The 20,330-nt window shown below is 40.0% G+C and overlaps 2 protein-coding genes across 2 annotated transcripts; one reads left to right on the plus strand and one right to left on the minus strand.

Annotated features, from left to right (window-relative positions):
* Positions 1 to 370: 370 nt before the first annotated feature.
* LOC105437918 (rootletin-like) lies at positions 371 to 3,179 on the minus strand. The gene is made up of 2 exons (XM_011665080.1): positions 3,165 to 3,179; positions 371 to 1,246 (listed from the first exon to the last, which is right to left on the minus strand). Exons 1-2 carry the CDS (start codon positions 3,177 to 3,179, stop codon positions 371 to 373), a joined length of 891 nt encoding a protein of 296 aa, XP_011663382.1.
* Positions 3,180 to 3,368: 189 nt separating this feature from the next.
* On the plus strand, positions 3,369 to 19,660 carry LOC586591 (phosphatidylcholine translocator ABCB4). Its single transcript, XM_030987034.1, has 17 exons — positions 3,369 to 3,532; positions 4,490 to 4,726; positions 5,166 to 5,369; positions 5,952 to 6,122; positions 6,648 to 6,825; positions 7,736 to 7,884; positions 8,523 to 8,684; positions 9,935 to 10,114; positions 10,739 to 10,822; positions 11,354 to 11,557; positions 12,380 to 12,480; positions 13,728 to 13,868; positions 14,766 to 14,922; positions 15,598 to 15,795; positions 16,911 to 17,114; positions 18,296 to 18,442; positions 19,175 to 19,660. The coding sequence occupies exons 1-17, from the start codon at positions 3,434 to 3,436 to the stop codon at positions 19,403 to 19,405; spliced, it is 2,847 nt and encodes a 948-aa protein (XP_030842894.1). The 5' UTR covers positions 3,369 to 3,433; the 3' UTR covers positions 19,406 to 19,660.
* The last annotated feature ends 670 nt before the right edge of the window (positions 19,661 to 20,330 follow it).

A 20,330-nucleotide genomic window follows, 5' to 3' on the forward strand; every position in this document is an offset into this window, starting at 1 on the left:
TCAAAGCATGCACTCAACTCAACCATGTCTTTAGCTTACTTTATGCGGGTTCATGAAAAATTCTAAGAGTTTGGTGCATTAATTCACGACAAACTGGGCACATCGGATTGCCTCTTCTGTAGAGTCTCAGAGAACAGTCGAAACATGTGCTTGCATGTCCGCAAGGCACCAGAACAGTGGAATCTAGACAAATACTGCAAAGAGTATCTGTTTCCTGTCTTTCCAGCTTAGCTTGGGCATCCTCAAGAAATGTTTGTTTGGCAGTAAGTGCAGCTTCGGTCCTATCAAGTTTTGCTGCAGTCTCAACATCAGGTCTTTTCTGCGTTCATCTGTATCAGTTGACTCTCTGCATCTTTCTCTCTACTTTGTGCTAAGTTTCTGATAATGTTCTCTTTCTATTCGTTTTAGTCTGATTTACGTGAAGTCCAGTGATTTTAGCGTTTCCAACGCAGAGTTCGGCGTTCATCTGCGCCAGTCGCCTCTCTGCATCTTTCGACTTGACCAATTCGGTTCGCAAATTGTACAGTTCCTTCTTGGTTTCTGAGAGTGTCCTACTTATACTCATTATTGCAGTCTTCTTTTCGGAAAGTTCGACTCCAAGTTTGGTCAAGGATATTTGGGTATAAACGTCGAGTCTCTTCCGCGTCGTAGTAATTCTAGCGTTACTAACGCAGAGTTCGGCGTTCATCTGCGCCATTCGACTGTCTGCATCGTTCGACTCGACCAATTCGGTCCTCAAACTCTCCGATTCCTTCTGGGTTTCCAAGAATTTCCTGTTTAGATTAATTATTGCAGTCTCCTTTTCGGAAAATTCGACTCGAAGATTGTTTAAATGTATTTTGGTCTCAACGTCGAGTCTCTTCTGCGTCTCAGTGATTCTAGCGATTCTATCGTAGAGTTCGGTGTTCTCCTGTGCCAGTCGCCTCTCTGAATCTTTCGACTTGACTAAGTTGATCCGCAATTTCTCTGATTCCTTCTGGGTTTTCGAGAGTGTACTGGTTATATTCATAATTTCAGTCTCTTTTTCGGAAAGTTCGTCTAGAAGTTTGTTGAAGGATATTTGGGTCTCAACGTCGAGTCTCTTCTGCTTTTCGGTGATTCTAGCAATTCTAACGTAGGGATCTGATGAGATCACCTGCGCCAGTCGCCTTTCTGCATCTTTCGACTTGACCAATTCGGTCCGCAATTTCTCCAAATCTCTCTCGGTTTCCGAGAGTTTCCTGTTTATTCTTCGTATTTCAGTCTCCTGTTCGGAAAGTTCCTTTCGGGTCTTAACCTTGAGTTCAGAGATTTCTTCTTGTTTTTTATTAACTAAAGCCCTATTTGCACAGAGCCTTGCATCCGTCTGATAAAGTTTAGTCTGGCGATGACTTTCACATTCATTTCTTAACCTACCTTTCAAATCTCGAATAATTCCGTTAGTTTCTCTAAGTTCAACTTCGATTAAGTATAGTCGCTTTAATAGGAAAAATGAACAAACAAACTCAACTAAGAAAAACAAATTGCCGCTCAAGGATGGATAAGAAGACATATATTGCAATATCACCATAACTATTGCGTATTTAGACACACTACATATAGAGGGTGTATCCATATTTGTTTTATTTTCTACATGCTATGTAGTCAGATTAAAGCCGACGTCTGATCTGAGGTATCTCTCAAATTTTGCAAAGGTTTTCCTAGACTTTTCTGATGTCTTTTATTGGATGATGCCAAAGATGCTTCACCATGGGACTACGGAGTTAGTCTTCCGTGATGATAATTGTAATGCAGATGTGTTACTTGGAGCAAATGGAATATTATGCAGCATCTGGAACAGGTTCTTGGTATTAACGAAGCACAATCACACGGGTCCCTCTTTAGTAATAAAGATGCAATCCATTTGAATTTACCATAGTGACAGCGGAGTAAGAAGTGCTTGTCGGTTATCCAGCATCCAGCTTATTACACCATTCTAGATTCCAGGAAGAAAACAAACAATGATCAAAAATAAAAAGTTGTCCTTTCCATCCCTCAATTTAAACTTTTCCCACTGAAAGCCATTTTCTAGCCCTTCCGTTTTGAAGGAAGTTCTAAATTAGTATTGTCTTTCAAATGCCATTGGATTTTTACCTTTTTATTTGTTTGGCCTGCAAATGGGACGTAGTACCTTCAAGATACTGTTAATGCACGGGTACTTAATAAGGGATATGCATTTATGAATATTTCTACATAATGTTACAGGTCATTCTGTTATATTTAGAAATTTAATCTTATAAAAAACGGAAGGTTCATCTTTGAGAATCGTATTTAAAAGTCTTTATACACGTTTCTCATCTTGACCAATCTTTATCAACTTTAACATGTTTATCAAGAATGCTTGTACAGCTAATATATGAGACTTTAAAGATAACTATTTGTTATTTGGTATATCACATTCCACGTTATTTTAAACATCTTCAGTACCCTGCCAATGACCAGTTAATCTGGGCACGATGGCTCAGCGATAAAGAAGCCTTTTAACATGGCGGTCCCGGTTTGTAAACAAATCTGTGCGCTATAGTTCCAATTGGTTTGTCATTAATCCTTATTACCAAAATCAGTAGAGCGGACTTAAGGCTATAACGTACCCTAGTTGCTAATACTTACAAGCAAACACGTGTTTCCTTAGCAGTCCGGTAAAAGAAGCCATCACCATCAAACCAACTTAAACCGAACCAAGCTAGTATGAAGCATAACAGACTGTTCAAATGCAGTTATGATGTCCTTGCACACAATAAATGTTGTACACACTATAACTATTCACCTATACGCCTATGAAACTCTCTCATTTGGGGAATCCTAAACTAGGTTAGTCCGTCGTTTTCACACCAACAAAAAACTCGAATCAATCAATATCCCGACAGAACTTGCATGGTAAAATATTCAAAAACTGATCGATACACACCAACTGATAGATAATATTGTCATCTATTTAGCTAAGCATACAGATCACACTCGAAAAGGATTCTCTACATGGTTTTGCTGCAGGTGTAGATATTTGACGGTATATCAAAGAGCAACAAAATTGCGTATACTTCTATGAAGCCTCGTTTTTAATTTATTTATTCAGTTAGTTATCTATTTATCGAATGTACTTATTTCTATGTTTATCCAGGGAGATGAGAGTTTAAATTTAAACTCACATCCTCCGGGTTCATCTTTGTATTCATCTATATATTTAAATATTTATTTGATATGTATTTAGTTATCTATTTGGATATTTATTTGATATGTTTGTATCTATCTATTTGAGTGTGTATTTACGTAGTAATGTATCTATTTAACTAGTTACTTGTCTATTAATTCGTCTGTTCATGATTTAATTTATTGTCAATATTATAGGTACGGACCCACGTTAGTTGCAGAAGGACGTCTGACTGGAGGCGATGTGCTGACTGTCTTCTTCTGTGTCATGATCGGGGCTTTCTCCATTGGCAACATAACCCCATCGGTCACAGCCATCACCACCGCCAGGGGTGCAGCGGTGATTCTTTTCGAAATCATTGATGCCGTGAGTCCATAAACGCCAGTAGTTAGTTTCCAATGGGGGTAGGGGAGGATTATGAATATTAACGGCTTTAATACAATATATTTAATAGCTTAGACATATACCGAGATGTGATTGGTCCGGAGTTCGTCACGTGATATCAATTACGAGGATCGTAATTGTTATATTTTCCTGGCCGGTCACTTTCCAGTGGTGAATTCAATATATTTTTAATCAGTGCATGATGCCCTCTTCAAGACTGCATGTCACCAATTGCACACATTATACCAATATCCGAGGTCAATTTTGTTTTATCAATATATTTTTCCTCCGGTATTATGGGGGGGGGTGAAGTATAATCTTTCCTGAAATGAATCCCTTTTCTCAAGAAGTGGTAGCACCTCTTGGAATTCCTCTATATACACTTCTGGGCTAAAGCCAGTGTAAAGATAGGTACATCTATATTAGCCCGAGTTTAGCTTGGAAGCTCGAGTTACTTGCCCGATACCTTGTGAGTGCTTTGAGCAGCCCATTGATGTATAAGTGTTCGGTATGCATATGTAGCCGTAGTTGTTTTGTATTGTCAGGTAAAGTACAAATAAATCACAGTGGAAAAATACATTATGGAATGACATTTGGATATTTCTTCTTCCGCATCTATTACAAGAAAATCTTTTGTTACTCCCTACTCAGTAGGCATTGTAATAAACCCTAATTAAATGAAGATTTACATTCTTGATATTTAATGATAATACCAGACTCAAGTCATCGATGCTTGCTTCAAAAAGGGGTTCACCCCACCAGAGATGAGAGGAAAGTTAGATATTTCAATTAATTGATGTTTTTTTCTTTTCATATTGCATCATTATTATATAATATTACATCATTACATAGGTTTTACAAACTGTTTTCAGTATGGGCAGTGCAATAACCCAAATTCAAAACAAATTAATGTAAACATTCTTTGCATAATGGCACCAGACTCCTGTCATCGATGCTCGTTCCAAGAAGGGTGTCACCCCTGCAGAGATGACGGGGAACATCGACTTCCAAGGGGTGCACTTCTCTTACCCCACCCGACCCGATGTACCGGTGTTGAAAGGGGTAGATCTGAGCATCAGGAAGGGGCAGACGGTGGCCTTGGTGGGGTCCAGTGGGTGTGGCAAGTCTACCGCTTTCAACCTGCTCCTCCGATTCTATGATAAACTCTCTGGCAAGGTAGGATATCTAAAGGTTCCGATTCCATGCGTGTGGTCAAATTTTTGAAAGCTCACTGTCTGTTCTTTAGCAAAATGATAAATATACTCTAACATGTTAAAAGAAATGATTAAGAAAAGCGTATTCAGTTTGTAATGGCTACGCTACCTGTTTTTTCATCCGTTACGCTAAGTTCTTTTTAATTATGTGTGTTTTTAGTTTGTAGATGTGGTGTGTGAGTGTGTGGATAGTGGAGGGGGTACACAATGAGTATGCGCAATTTTCGGATTGGCCAGGTTAGAGAAAATGCAAATGAAATGGGGCAAAACTCATTCAAAGAGTGAGGATTCGATATAAATGTCCTTGGATCAGCCATTTTGGGGGCCCTAGCCATAATCGTTTATAATAATTCGTTAGCTTCATATCATTTTTTTTCCATGTGTATGTCTTTTTCTGAAAGATCTTAATTGATGGTAATGAAATCACCGAGCTGAATCTCCGCTGGTTGAGGGAGAACATAGGTGTGGTGAGCCAGGAACCAATCCTCTTCAACTGCTCCATAGAAACCAACATTTCTTACGGACGAGATGGTGTTACTAAGGAGGAGATCATCAAGGCTGCCAAGATGGCCAACGCCCATGACTTCATCTCAAAACTACCCAAGGTGAGCTCAAATTAAACATATCTTTACTTAAAGAATCCCTAGGCCTACGTCAAGACGTAAACTTTTTTTTTTAATTTTTAATTTCAAGTTAAGATGATTATCCTGCAGTTTGGTAATTATGCACAAAATTAACTTAGATATCTTGGGAATATCTTGGGTCAGACCACGAGTGCGTAAGTATGTGTGTGTGTGTTTGTGGGGGATAGCAGCGGTCTTACTCGATTTGAAGTGATACGAATGAAGGAGCCCAACGACAGAGGATCGGAATTAGGATGGGGATGGAGTTGTCATGGTTGTTGACAGGTCGTCTTCTTTTAGAATTTATTTTTCGTCATTGTCCCAATCCCCCTACCCCCTCTCATCCTCTCTATTTGTCGCCCTCTCACTCACTAACTTTCTTCTCTCTCTCTCTCTCTCTCTGTCGCCCTCTCACTAACTCTTTCTCTTTTTATATAAATCCATCTCTCTTTTCTCTCCCCCCCCCCTTTTTTTTGTTTCTCATTTTCACCATTCGATGTGGGAGGGGGCATATCCTTTGAATGCGCCAAAGTGTGAAATTATTTGTACCCTTTCTTTGCGCAGGGTTATGATACGATGGTTGGTGAGCGTGGAGCCCAGCTGTCCGGTGGTCAGAAGCAGAGAGTGGCCATCGCCAGAGCTCTGGTCAGAAACCCACCTATCCTTCTATTGGACGAAGCTACCTCAGCCCTGGACCGAGAGAGTGAGAAGGTCGTACAACAAGCTCTGGATAAGGTATGCAGTCTCGAGGAGGGGGAGGGGGCTGGGCGCTCGATGGAATATCTTGAAAGGAGGGAAAAAACAGGGACAAAAGTCATGCAAACAGCAGTTGCAAACAGGCGAACAATGGACATCCTGAAAAAGCAATAATTATAATATTTTCCGAGATGATTATTTAGAATTGCTTAAGTGTCAAAAAAAATGATTTGCCTGAAAAGGTAACAAAAACTTCACAAATTAGAGAAAAGTGACGACGTGAAGTCTGGCCTATTGCCGCCCCTTTTTTGGAAACTAAATTGTTCAGACATGAATGAATATCAAAACATCAAGAAAAATAAAGATTGCGACTTTTCACTGTATCTGTGTAAAGTGTTGAATTAGGATTATTTGGTGTGATTTCAAAATTTCGCTCATACAATGCACTTTGCTGAATCCTTATCGTTATTCTGTTTCCTTTGAGCAATTAAAAGCCAAGTCTTTATTTTGGTTGTAAATCGTCAAAGTTTAGAATAAACATGACATAGAACTTTCATTTTACAGGCCTCTGAGGGTCGGACAACCGTCGTGATTGCTCACCGTTTGACCACCATCAGGAATGCTGACGTCATCTACGCCTTTAAAGATGGACAGGTCGTCGAGTTTGGTGATCACGCTGAGTTGATGAAGAGAGACGGGGTCTACAAGCAGCTTGTGACACTGCAGACTCTCGATGGGGCAGGTAGAGATCCTTTTTTCTTTCTTTATCCAAATCTTAAATACTGACAATCTGACCGTCTTTAATTCATAACTGCACTCAACAGTAGTCGTTAGAGTAGTTGCAAATCTTGTTTCTTCTTTCTATAATCAATTCTTAGCACGTTAACATAAGTTAGAAATAAGTTTTGGGTACGCTAGAAATTATCTCGATGTATGTCGACTTATGAATAACTTACAAGCAACGTATGTGACCGTAACGATCGCATAACTTACATACAACTTATGGCCCGCGTATGCGAGACGTATGAGCCATACACTGGCATAATTCGAAAACTTTGTGCATGCACACCATTTTTCGACGACCTCGCCGTACTACGACGTATACCAGCGTGCTTCAGCGTGGTCTTAATTAAAACAAAACGTACCCATGACTTATTCGACGTACGCCAACGTATTCGCCAAATTTGTCATACGTTGGCATACGCTGGCTAAATCGTCAAGCTGTGACAGGGCCATATGGAAAATGTGCAATATGCGTTTTAATAATTTACGTTTGGAATGATGCTTTTAACTCTGCATGCCACAGGGCTAATCCCCATTGTGCCAATCCCCAAATCCCCCGTGCCTGGTTTTTTTGGAGATAATCTAATTAACGCGATGGTTCTATGAATATCGCGTGCGAAACACACAGCACACTACAATGAGCACGAACAATAACTGCTATTACGAATGCGTGCAAACATGCACAAGGCAGTGAAGCAATGGCTCGCACACATGTACACATCACTTTAACGGTAGCGTGCATGCAGCCTTATGGCAAGCTATGAGTTAACTCATAGCCTGCCATAAGGAGAACATTTTGTGACATTATCATTTACACTCTTTTAATCGGAAGTCGTTATGGACCTTAATTCCATCTCACCCTTAACCAGGAGAACCATCTGAGAGCCTTAAAGAGAAGATGGCAAGCATCAGCTCCCCTTCCCGTCAAATATCACGTGACACATCCAGACAGATATCTCGAGAGATGTCCCGCCAAATCTCGAACGCTAGTAGCGGTAAAGGAAGTCAGCTGGAAGAGGTAGTAGTTCCATAATTGTTTTAAAAGAAATCCAATTTCCAAGAGGGGCTGTTGATCAGCTTTTGATAGTACTCTATCAATTTGTAAAAAGAACACGAGTTTCATTAACATTTGTAAATAACGGCATGTATTACAATAAGTTCTTTTACTAGTCGTAAGATATATGAATGGGTGAGATGATAAATCTAAGGTGAAAAATCTGATTATTTGAATGACTTTAAGATGAGAGCCATTACTTATTTCTATGAATAAAAAAATCCAGACGAGATGTATTTATGGTAGATATCACTTTTCAGAGCATTTAAGATTGGTTCACATATTTTCTGACTGCACCTATCATTAACCAACTTTATGTACCGATTCCCAATCAAACATGCACATTTTCCATTTTATTTTCCATGTTATTAATATACATATGTTTTAATCATTTTTTTATATTGATGTAGAATGCAGGAGGAATTCCACAATTTCTAAATCAACAAGAGTAAAAATCAGATAGTTATTCATGCGCTTGATTCAGATGTCTACTCTCAAAGTAGTGTTTATACCCAAAACAGAACTTGAATATTATTAAATTCACCAAATCTGGTTCATCAAGAAACATTAACCAACATCTCTTACATTGGATCAACGTGTAGGATGAAGAAATCGAGGAGGAAGAGGTGGAACGAGCTAGTTATATGGAGATACTGAAGCTAAACAAACCTGAGTGGCCCTACATAGTTGTTGGGACCTTCTTCGCCGGTGTACTGGGAATTGCTATGCCAGCATTTGCTATTCTCTTCAGTGAAGTCGTATCGGTAAGTACACGCCCTGAAATTAGTTATCAAACATTTGTACTTATACTGATGCTGCTGATGGTGCTACTTATAGAAGTAGTACGACTACCACCGCTACTACTACTACTACCTTCACTTGTTCTTCCTTATAAGATACCTCTCGTCCACTATAGTTACCTATGTGCCTCTGCTCTATCATCATCGCTTCTAATGTACCTCTACAACGCATTATCACCATGATCACTATCATCCAGTAGCATCACATTCAACACGTCACCTTTGGATACGACGACCAGAAATTCTGCAATATTTCAACTACATTACCATGATTAGTCCTTCTGCTATGCATCCTATAACTGCTATACCACATAAACGTGTTACATCTTAATTCAAATCAAAATAAAATTAATTTAGTACTACTAATTATATGGGCCGCCACGCGTCCACTATCATTACTTCTACCACAACCACTAGAATCATCAGTCATCACTATTTGTTTTGTTTTACCTGATTGCTAGGATAGCATATGTGTATGCTTGTAACGAAGCAGCCAGGGGGCCGACGGCTTTAAGTCATCTCAAAGGGACTTGGCAATTAGGATTAACGCCTTACCAAAGGGAGCTAGCGCATCGACTTGGTTTCGAACCTGGGACCTCCCGGTTACGAGACCACTGCCACCACCAGGCGCGTACGTAGGATTTTTTCAAGGGGGGGGGGGGTTAACATTTTAAAATCGGGCCGAAAATTTCGCAAGGACTCAGCCAGCCGCTGAATAGGCGGGGGGGGGGGGAGAGGGGTAAGAGGACCTTTTTTTTTTTTTTTTGGTCCCCAAAAAAATCGCAAGGGGGGGGGGGGGGGTAAGAGAACATTTTTTTTTTTTTTTTTTTTTTGGTCTCGAAATTTGAAAATTTTGCTTTTTTCTCCGTTGGGGGGGGGGGGGGGGTAAGGTCAACTTTTTTAGGTCAGCCATTGGTATAATTATTTTTTTTTTTAAATACAAAAAAGGGCGGGGATTTCCTCCAAAATACACACATAAAAAATACCAAAGGGGGGTTCAATCCCCACCCCCCCCCCCCCGCGTACGCGCCTGGCCACCTCTATCACCACCACCGCCACACTTTCATCATCAACTTCGTAGGATAGGGCCTACGACAACCATACCATACACATCAACTCGATTTCAGCTTCCGTGTATGCTAGTGCTATTACTGCTAATACATAAACGTGTTACAACAAAAGTCAGGATCGCAATAAAAAAATTCTTCATACAGGTGTTTAGTCTACCGCCGGACCAGATCAAAGAAGAGGCAACGTTCTGGGGTCTCATGTTCGTGGCCCTGGGTTGCGTCCTATTCGTTGCTCACAGTATGACTGGTATCTGCTTTGCTGTGTCCGGAGAGGACTTAACCCTACGACTCCGAAGAAAAGCATTCTGGACCATCCTAAGACAGGTAACCATTTAGGACACCACTAAAATTAAAATTAAGTCAATTTTTGTTTTGAATGCAGACAAGGGAGGCAAAGTGCTTGGCAGCAGGAGAGAAATATTTTGCCAAAAGATGGTACAAACGACCCGGAGTTCTAAATACTAGGAATATACTTATGAGGTTTATAGGTATTTCCCAACGTATACCAATAGAAGCTAGGGTCCTAAAACTCACATATTTATCAATATCAATTTGGATTTGTCGGCAGAAGCGATCATCGGTTAAATGTTTATCCAGAAATCCCAAAGTACATAATCCAGATTGAACAGGAATGCAATTTCAAAATAAAAAAAGTCTTGTCAACCAAAACTCATGGGAGTTTATTATTACTAATATGTTACCCAGCCTTGCTCCGTCGCCTTGCAAATTTAATCCTTTGATTTAATTATTGTACGCCTCATTCTTGTTTCGAGTCTGCTCAATCTTTCACAAAAGTATATTTCTCATGAACGCTAAGACATTCGTGAAAGATAATCGTACTCCTTGGACATGATGGAAGCAAAAATTTAAAACTGGTTGGACCCACTTATATTTTAAATCATAATTAATTTGTATTTAATGGCATTCACTCGGTTTATTCTGTTTCAGGATATCACTTACTTCGATCAACCTAATCACAGCACTGGTGCACTGGCTACTAGACTCTCATCTGATGCGTCTAACGTCAAAGGGGTAACGTTTTCTTTGAACGTTCTAGTATAGACGCTTTATTATATTGACCCATAAACATTCATTGTTACCTTCATCATTTTTTTGTGTCGAGAAAATTTTGATTTTCTTTAGAGCCTTGTCAGAAGATCGGAAATGAAAAACGTCTTTTGGTTACTTCTTTCACCTTCCTCCGTTGTCAAATTTTGTCCCATGCCTTAAATTAAAAATGATACTCTGTGCTGAACTAATACTTTCAAACCCTTTATTTCCACTAAAAATGGAATAATGGATCTCAAAGACCAAATCAAAATGTGTTTCTTCATCGAATTACATACGTTCAGCTCTGTTTATTTGAGCAGCTATGTACATTAGACCTGCATAGGTAACTTCATGGTACATTTCAATTTACACTTTTAATGTGCATTAATTGAAAGAAAGAAAACCGTAATTGTGAAAGGAGTTTAGATCACTGATCCACGTATTCTAATTCAAAAAGCAGTAGTTTTCTTAATTTGAGATTAAACTCATATACATGTATGACTTATATTTCAGGCGACGGGAGTTCGGCTAAGCACCGTTTTACAGTCTCTGGTGACGATGGCTGCTGCATTGGCTATAGGGTTCATCTTCGGCTGGCAGCTAGCCCTCCTCATCTTCGGTTGTCTTCCGTTGCTATCGGCAATGGGAGCTATTCAGATGAAAGTGTTACAAGGAGCACAGTCCAGAGACAGGGCTCTCATTGAAGAAAGTGGAAAGGTAGGATGATAATGATGATGGTAGGGATTTAGTCCTTGAAATGCTAGAGCGCCGTATGGCAGCCGTGCTAAAGCCAGGGTAATAATCGGGAGCGCCAGGAGGGTCAAATCTGACTGACATGAGCGCTATACAAGAACCCACTATTATTATTATTATTATTATTATTATTATTATAATGATATTGATGTTGATAATGATGATGTGATCGTGATTTAGTCGTTCTTACTAGCTTCGAGTCTTGTATTGGAGTTGGTAATCCAAATGTAAGTGTTGCAAGGACCACAGGGCAGAGTAGGGCTCTCATTTAAAGAGAGTGGAAAGGTAAGATGGGTTAAGGAATTCTCGTGATATGAAGCTTATCATGGGCGTATGGGGGTAGGGGCTGTGGAGTTGCACGCCCCCCCCCCCCCCCCACCATGCTCACCTGAGAATTTGGAATTACCAATATTCGGCCTAATGTCACCTCGTATTTTGGCAGCAAGATGGTCCGGTATTAGTTTCTCTATATATTGTGTCTAATATATTTAGTATATTTTGATGATGAATTATTTACATCGCCCTGATAACAAGAAGTTGCCACCTCCACGATTATGATAAAGTATAAAAATGCCATAACTGAAAAGTTGATAATCGGACAGGAAATACAAAAGCATACTGCTAAAAATCGCACCTGTATGCCTGTGATGATAGTTCTAACGCTATTTACTTCATTAGGATAAACAAAAAAATATTTTCATTCATGTATATCGTATAAATAATGGAATTAATGGATTTGTTTCATTAATAAGATGATGTTCTGTTTTACTTCTATGCTATTTGCAGATAGCTGCAGAATCGATCGAGAATGTACGTACCGTAACAGCTCTTAGTTTGGAAGATAGAATGATCAGGAACTATGCAGAGAAGCTGGAACAACCGTACAAGTATGTTCACGTTATTTACTGTTTATGTTGATTATGTTTCATTCCTTTAAACGTGTATTTTATGTGTACACTGGGAGACCAATGATATCTTACTGGCAACACATAGCAAGTTGAACAAGGGAGCAATGTGTTTGGCATTCAAAACGCATCGACAAAGTTTCAGAGGAACGCGAAGAGAGACGAAATTGGAGACCCTTTTTTGTAATACCTGCCAAACGAACTTTTATATCCCAAAAGATACACGACGACAGGATTGGGGAAGCAGAGGCTCCAATTACCCCCCCCCCCCCCCCCCTAACCAAGCATGGACTGGCCATGGGGAGTTTCGAGAGTTTCACCACGGGCCGCTTGATATTTGGGGTGAAAAATTCAATTCAATTCAATTCAAATGAACATTTATTTTCTTCCAAACAATACAATTTATAAGTAGGAACATAAATATAATTAAAGAAGGCGCGAAACCCAAGTTAATTTCAGTCCCAGTCCGCTCTTTCCCTTTTATTTGTCTATTTGCCAGGAAAGTTTATCGCTTTGAAAACAGCTAACCCTAATTTCTAAAAGTTCAAATTAATTCATGACGGCTCTCAACCCTTTTAATTTGTAATTAATTAACTAGTTTCAGAGATCTTTTATATTTTGAATGAGGGGGGGGGGGCTCGGGTGGCTGCCGGATCAAAGATGGCAATGGTTGCCGAAAATTAAACAACAAAGGACACAGCTTTCAAAACCCACATTTTGCGGTGACAGACAATATTTAATCGGTTATTGTGACAAACTCACACGCCTTCTTGGACCGCCCCTGTGAACATTCTTATTTCCAACAGTGCTTCTGGCCCATGCTTCGTCTCCAGACAAGGAAAGATGGACATTCAGATGTCTCACAAGGAATTATCTTCTTCATCTTTTCTACCTACGCCACATATTTTAGATTCATCGGTTCATATTCAATTTACGCTAGTATAACTTGCAAAATTCATCCTTAAACAAGAAAACCCAGACTCATTGGCAAGAATGTTCCACCCTCTCACTTCCCCAGACAAGGGAACGTCAACAGTCAGATGGTAGGCTCGGGCTTCGGGCGTCTCACAAGGAATTATCTTCTTCATTTATGCCGCATCATTTTAGTTTCAGTGGTTACAGATTCAACATAGCAATTTCTACCTTGCAAGGTTAAAAAATTAGCCTTCAACACGAGAAATCAGGCCTACTGCAATTTTTTAAAACTCCTGCTTCTTCCATGTCTCCAGACAAGGAAAGATCAACAGTCAGATGATAGGCTTGGGCTTTGGTGTATCCCAAGGAATGATCTTCTTCATCTATGCCGCATCATTCCGGCTCGGAGGGTATCTGGTGTCCATTGGCGAGATGAGCGGTGATGATGTTTTCAAGTGAGTTTGTGATGCGAGAGTAATGTAAACTCAATTCAGAGAGATATATTTATAGAGAAATATATAAGGTTATAATGCAGGTGGACATTGCTTTAGAGTGATTATTTATTTGTAAGTGTGTGTGTGGGTGGGTGGGAGCGTGCATACGTGCATACGTGCATTTGTGCATATATAGTGTAGATAGATTAACATGATTAAGGCAGATTGACAGATAAATGAATAGTAGACATAAGTAAAGACAGATGGAGGTTATATGAATAATGTATGCATGCGTGTGTGTGTGTGTATGCGTGCGTGCGTGTGCGTGTGTGTGCGTGTGTGGGGATATTTGGGTGGGTGGTGGTGCGTGGGTGTGTGTATGTGCTTTCGTATAATATTCACGTGTGAAGAAAAATCGAGGTAGATGAAGAGCTTAATTCCAAAAGGAGCTAAATCCACTTTTGATGAAAATTGAATTATTGATATCAGAACATTGTTCACCTAATGTACCTGTATTTCAACAAAATTATTTATCTAAATTTTGGGAGCAATTATGACAAAATGCACCTTCTAATATCACTTTTTCATAGACACCTGTACAAAATCTGGGAAATAATTTCTTTTTTTCTCCTAATTTACAAAAATTGGATTTAGCCCCTTTTGGAATTATTTTGGTGTCCTTTGTCCTTAATGATTTCATTAGGTCAGCTTGTCTTTGATTTCTATAGTATGATTGGCATTGGTCTAATGTGGTGCTTTCTTTTCACGATCTTCTCCTTACCATTGAATTATAATCATTCTCTGATGTCACAAGCTGAATTTTAAGTGCGTATGCATTAACACTTTCAGGTCAGCCGCATGTGTTTATTTATCTAATGATCTATTTTTTTCTTTCATAAATTTGTTTCCAATCGTCAGGGTGATCTTTGGTGTGGCCTTTGCTGGTATCTCACTTGGTCGGGCCATGGCTCTTCTCCCAGACTACGCCAAGGCTCGCCATTCTGCAGAACTTATGCTTCATCTCTTCGCCACCAAGCCACTTATTGATAACTACTCCATTGACGGAGACAAACCGGTAAACTTTATTTTCTGTTTAGTTTGAGCAGGGAGGTGAGCCAGTCTTGTGTGGACCTACTTTACCCCCCTCCTCTCCTGAAAAAAATTAATAGATTCCGTTACTCTTTTCATATGAATTTGAGGTAATCTTCTTTAGGTATACTGTATACCCAGCGTTAGTTTTCACTAACTACGTAATTATTATGTTGTAAGTCAGATGTTCTCTTTTCCTTGGACAAAATATTTTCAGAACTGTACCGCCTCCTTTTAACTCACCTGGACATGCCTTAATTTGTAGAAGGAGTCATCCTTTTCTTTTCATATTGAACTTCTTTCCTCCCTCCCTCTCTTGTTATATCTCTTTCACTCTATCTGTTTTTCTATCTCTTTCTCTTTCACTCTGTCTGTCTCTTTGTCTGTATGTATGTCTGTCTCTGTCTTTGTCTGTCCCTCTCTCTCTTTCTCTCTCTCTCACTCTCTCTCTCTCCCTATCACTGTCTCTTTGCCTATTGTTTCGCCATTCCTGTTTAGAGGGCATGTGCGTTCGGGCTCTTCATAGCTATGCCCCTAACTTTGGGTGCGAGGCCATCTCTGAACAATTAAACTACTAATACTTTAGATTAATGATACATAATTGGCCTATTCATCTCGATGACATAATTTGCATATTCCATTCTCCATCCTAAACAAACAGGAACAAGTGGAGGGCAAGATCGAGTACAGCGGTCTCAAGTTCGCTTACCCTACGAGATCAGACATCACCATCCTCAAGGGACTCGATCTAACCATCAAACCAGGCCAGACTGTAGCCCTGGTAGGGGAGAGTGGGTGTGGTAAAAGTACTCTGGTATCACTCCTCGAGAGATTCTATGATCCTGAACAAGGCTCAGTGGTAAGACATCAAAGTGATTCTACTTGTAACATTAGATTAGATTACCTTGTAGATCAGTTTAGATTAGATAAGGATCAAACAAGACCAGACTGTAGCCCTCGTATAAGAGAGTGGGTGTGGTAAGAGTACTCATGTTCACTTCTAGAGAGATTCTATGATCCTGAACAAGGCTCAGTGGTAAGATATTAAAATGATTCCTCTCCTAATAATAGATTAGATTAGATAACAATAGATTAGGATCAAACCAGGCCAGATTGTAGCCATGGCAGGAGAGATTGACTGTGGTAAGATCGATACCCTTGAATCACTCATAGATTCTGGTCAGGGTTCTGTGGTAAGACATCAAAGTGATTCTACTCGTAACATTAGATTAAATTAGATTAGATTAGGATCAAACCAGGTCAGACTATATCACTGGTAGGAAAGTGTGGCCGTAGTAAGAGAACTCTGGTATCACTCCTAGAGGGATTCTACGATTCTGGACAAGGATCAGTGGTAAGACATCAAACAAATTCCACCCTACAAACATCCATGTAGATCTTTACTATTTAAAACGTTATATTGTCAATCTTGCAGGAACTGTCTGTGAATTTTCAAAAGTTGTTTTTTAAAGTTAACTATGCTCAAACTCATGAGAGTGAGTGTAGCAAAATGCCAATTGTTATGAATGTGTCACCTCTGGGAATCCCTTAAATCTAGGGCGAGGGAGGATCGAGAGAAAATTAGGGGTACTATATATTCGAAATTCAAATTAACTATGCTATATATGGGAGCGTTTCATTAATATCGCTTGTCATAGTGGCTCTACATTCCCTTCCCTTTTTTCTCGTATATGAATTAACAAATGCAAGAAAGACATTATATTATCAGTAGAAGTTCATTATAAAACAATCAAGCTGCTCTTTTTAGAACAGAATTATTATTTGCCAAGAAAAAGGCCTTCTCTTAGATCACCAAGAAACGCGTGGGTTAGTTATCTTCTTTTGTTTGTTGGCAAACGTCTCTTTCGGTACACTTGTCGTCAACACCCTCCGATATTTCTTTAGCGACACCCAAGTCATCTCCTTAAAAGGAATATTGAATAAATCATCGCAAATATCTTTCTTTTTTATCAGAATGTTGATGGTAAGTCAGTGAAAGACCTCAACATCCAGTGGCTTCGAGCAAACATGGCGATCGTGAGTCAAGAACCAATCCTCTTTGCCTGTTCTATCGGAGACAACATCCAATATGGCGTTGAAAAGCCAATGGACATGGCGAGTATTGAGAAAGTCGCCAAGATGGCCAACATCCATGACTTTATTTCTTCTCTTCCTCTAGTAAGTACCACAGCGACATTATGTTGGTGCTTTTGAACCATTTTGTATGTCCGTCTTTATAGTAGCTCTTCTCTGTTGTCCTTGTTTCCTTCTCCCTTTATATCATTGATCTATCTTCTTCCCACTTTCTTCTCCTTTGCGTTTCATCTTTAAGTATTTGTCTTTCCTTTTCTTCATGATTGTTATCTTTGTCACAAGCGCGTAGCTAGGATTTAATTTTAGCGGTAGTGAGCACGCTAAGCGTGATCCTTAGGGGTTGGGTACAGGGAGGGGGAGTTTACCCCCTCCCGCGCGAAGCGCGAAAGCTTTGACGTTTCTTCAAATTATTAGAGAAAGATGACGATTCGTTGTACCGTTCTCGACTCTTAATCCTTGTCTGGATTCAGCTCCCCCCCCCCCTCTCTCTCGCGCAAAGCGCTGAAGCTTTGACCTTTCATTAAATTATTAGAGAAAGAAGACGCTAATTCGTTGTACCGTTCTCGACTTTTAATCCTTGTATGAATTCAGTTCCCCCCCCCTCCCGCGCGAAAGCTTTGACGTTTCAATAAATGTATCATAAGAGAAAGAAGACGATTCGTTGTACCGTTCTCGACTCTTTTCTTTGTCTGCTCCTTTTTCTTCCTAATCCTTTCCCTTTTTTCCCTGCTCTCTCTCTCGCTCTCTTTTTTTGGCAGGCGTTTTTTTTTTTTTTTTTTTTGGGGGGGGGGGGGGGGCGACGGGCGACCGCCCCCACCTCCCCACCTCCCCACCTCCCCCCCCCCCCTCCCCCGGCTACGCGCCTGCTTTGTCATCTATATTACCTTTACTACAATATGTCCTCTGTTTCATATTCCTGCATGGTCTTTTTATCAAACGAGCAAGTTTGTTTGCTATATTCTTGCGTAACGATGATCATTCTCTCTTATTTTGTGTCTCCATTTGTGGTGACATATTTATCATGCACTAACGAAGTGGTGCAAAATCTAAAAATGTTATTAAACAAACTTGTGTTTTTAGTCTACTTCAAATACACACGGGATCATCATTCTCTTGTTATGCAAGTTTACGTGTATGATACAGGTGCTCAAACATTCGGGAGTGGCATATATACACTCATGTCCCACAAATTACGACTATGGTATATTGGCAGGCTGGGTAGAACTGATAAGCAATAACCAAATGTTATATTGTTCCATGTTCAGGGTTATGACACGCTAGTGGGAGAAAAAGGAACCCAGCTATCTGGTGGTCAGAAGCAAAGAGTGGCCATCGCCAGAGCTATGGCTAGAAATCCTCGTATCCTCCTCCTGGATGAAGCTACCTCAGCACTGGATACAGAGAGCGAAAGGGTAAAGAATCATTACATTCTTGGTAGAAATGAACGTTTATGGGTTGACATTGCTGCTCGGTAGGTAATCTGGGACCTGTTTCGCAAAGCCTTTTTTCAATGACAAATGACAAATATCAGTGACAAATCTGCCGATAACCAATCAGAAGCAAGGATTTCAGTAGCTTGTAACAACAACTGTCATTTGGCACTGATGACAAGTTTTGTGAAACACCCCCCCCCCCCCCCCAGTTGTTGCATAAACCATAGCCTGCGGGATTTGGGTGGTTCCTCTACTGAGCCCAATGGGGAAGACAGAATTCAGGAGTCAATGGGTTGACTATGTTATTCCATTTATCAATGCAGCCTGACGCAATTGTTACCTCTTGAAGTCATTAGGGACTTGTAGATTTGCACGAAGACAACGTGGATTGTTACGATCGACGTCCTTTTAATGCACTGCCTTGAATGGACGTCACACGTATCAGTCCGCGCAAATCTAAAAGTCTCTAATATCTCTTGAAGTCTGACGCAATTGTTACCTCTTGGAGTCATTTCTCTTGAAGTCATGGTAATGCTGTAAATCAGATTACTACCTGATAGACTACTATCCCTGTAATCTTAGATATTCATAATCCAATTAAGAACAAAACAACAAAGGAAGTGCGAATTGATACCTGCAATAATTAAAAACAAAATTTAATCATAAGATTTAAAGGTCATCAATCAATCAATCTCTTCCTATGTTTTCCAGGTCGTCCAAGCAGCCCTCGACAACGCCATGAAAGACCGGACATCGATCGTCATCGCCCACCGTCTCTCCACCATCCGGAACGCTGACGTCATCGCCGTCATCAGAGATGGAGTCGTGGTCGAGAGCGGGAGCCATCAGGAGCTCCTTAAGAAGAGGGGGCACTATTTTACGCTCACAGGAGGGCTAGTCGTTGATGACGTCAACGAGAAGAAAGCTATAAAGTCGGGATAGAATATATACCCCACCCCCCCCCCCCCCAAAACAAAACAAAAAATAGTTCAATGTAACAGATGTACTTTAGAAGAGGGGCACTACTTTATGCTCACTGTGGGACTTGTTGTTGATGACGCTTATCTGTAGAATCCTATAAAATAACGATAGCAAAAGTCACAGGGCATAATCATAAAGAAAACTCTACCTATTAACTATAGCTCTCTGTATTAAAGAGAGATTTCATGAAGAAGATGGACCACCCTTTTACGCTCACTGTGGGACTAGTTATTGGTAATGCAGTGCTTATCAGTAGTAAAAAAAAAAAAAAAAAAAAGTTTACACTTAGAAAATTGCTAATCATTTTAAAAATCATCTATGAAAAGTAAATTATTATACATCTTATGAAAATGTGTTTTATCCCAAATCATCTGGTAACATTTTTGTGTGGTATTTGTTCACGCTCGAATAAACAGGAGGCATTGTTTGCGAGAGTGCAACAATCAACTTGCGCCAAAGTTGCTTATGTGATGTTTGAATAAAACAGTCGGGATTTGGGTATTAATTCGGTCTTTGCAGATCTAAATAACATCCCTAACAAAATTAATCATGGCACACATATCAAACATCGAATATCACATACCAACTTGGCAGGCGCGGATCCAGGATTTTCCAATAGGGGGGGCCGGAAGTTTGAAAATTGCGCCGACCGTTTTTTTCAAGGTCTTATTAGAAGCACCATACCATTACAATTTTTGACATTTTCATCGGGGGGGGGGGGCTATAGCCTCTTATCCGAAAAAGTAACTTTCTGGTTTCAAAATTCGGCTAGTGAGCGAAGCGAGCGAGCAACAATTTGAGCAAAATATGTATTTTGTGAAAGTGTTATTTATAACCAAAATAAACGAGAAAAGATATCAAAAAATCATATGCGGGTAGCTCGCTA

This window comes from Strongylocentrotus purpuratus, unplaced genomic scaffold, assembly GCF_000002235.5.
Source record: "Strongylocentrotus purpuratus isolate Spur 01 unplaced genomic scaffold, Spur_5.0 spur5_scaffold_16, whole genome shotgun sequence".
Classification (NCBI taxonomy): Eukaryota; Metazoa; Echinodermata; class Echinoidea; order Camarodonta; family Strongylocentrotidae; genus Strongylocentrotus; species Strongylocentrotus purpuratus.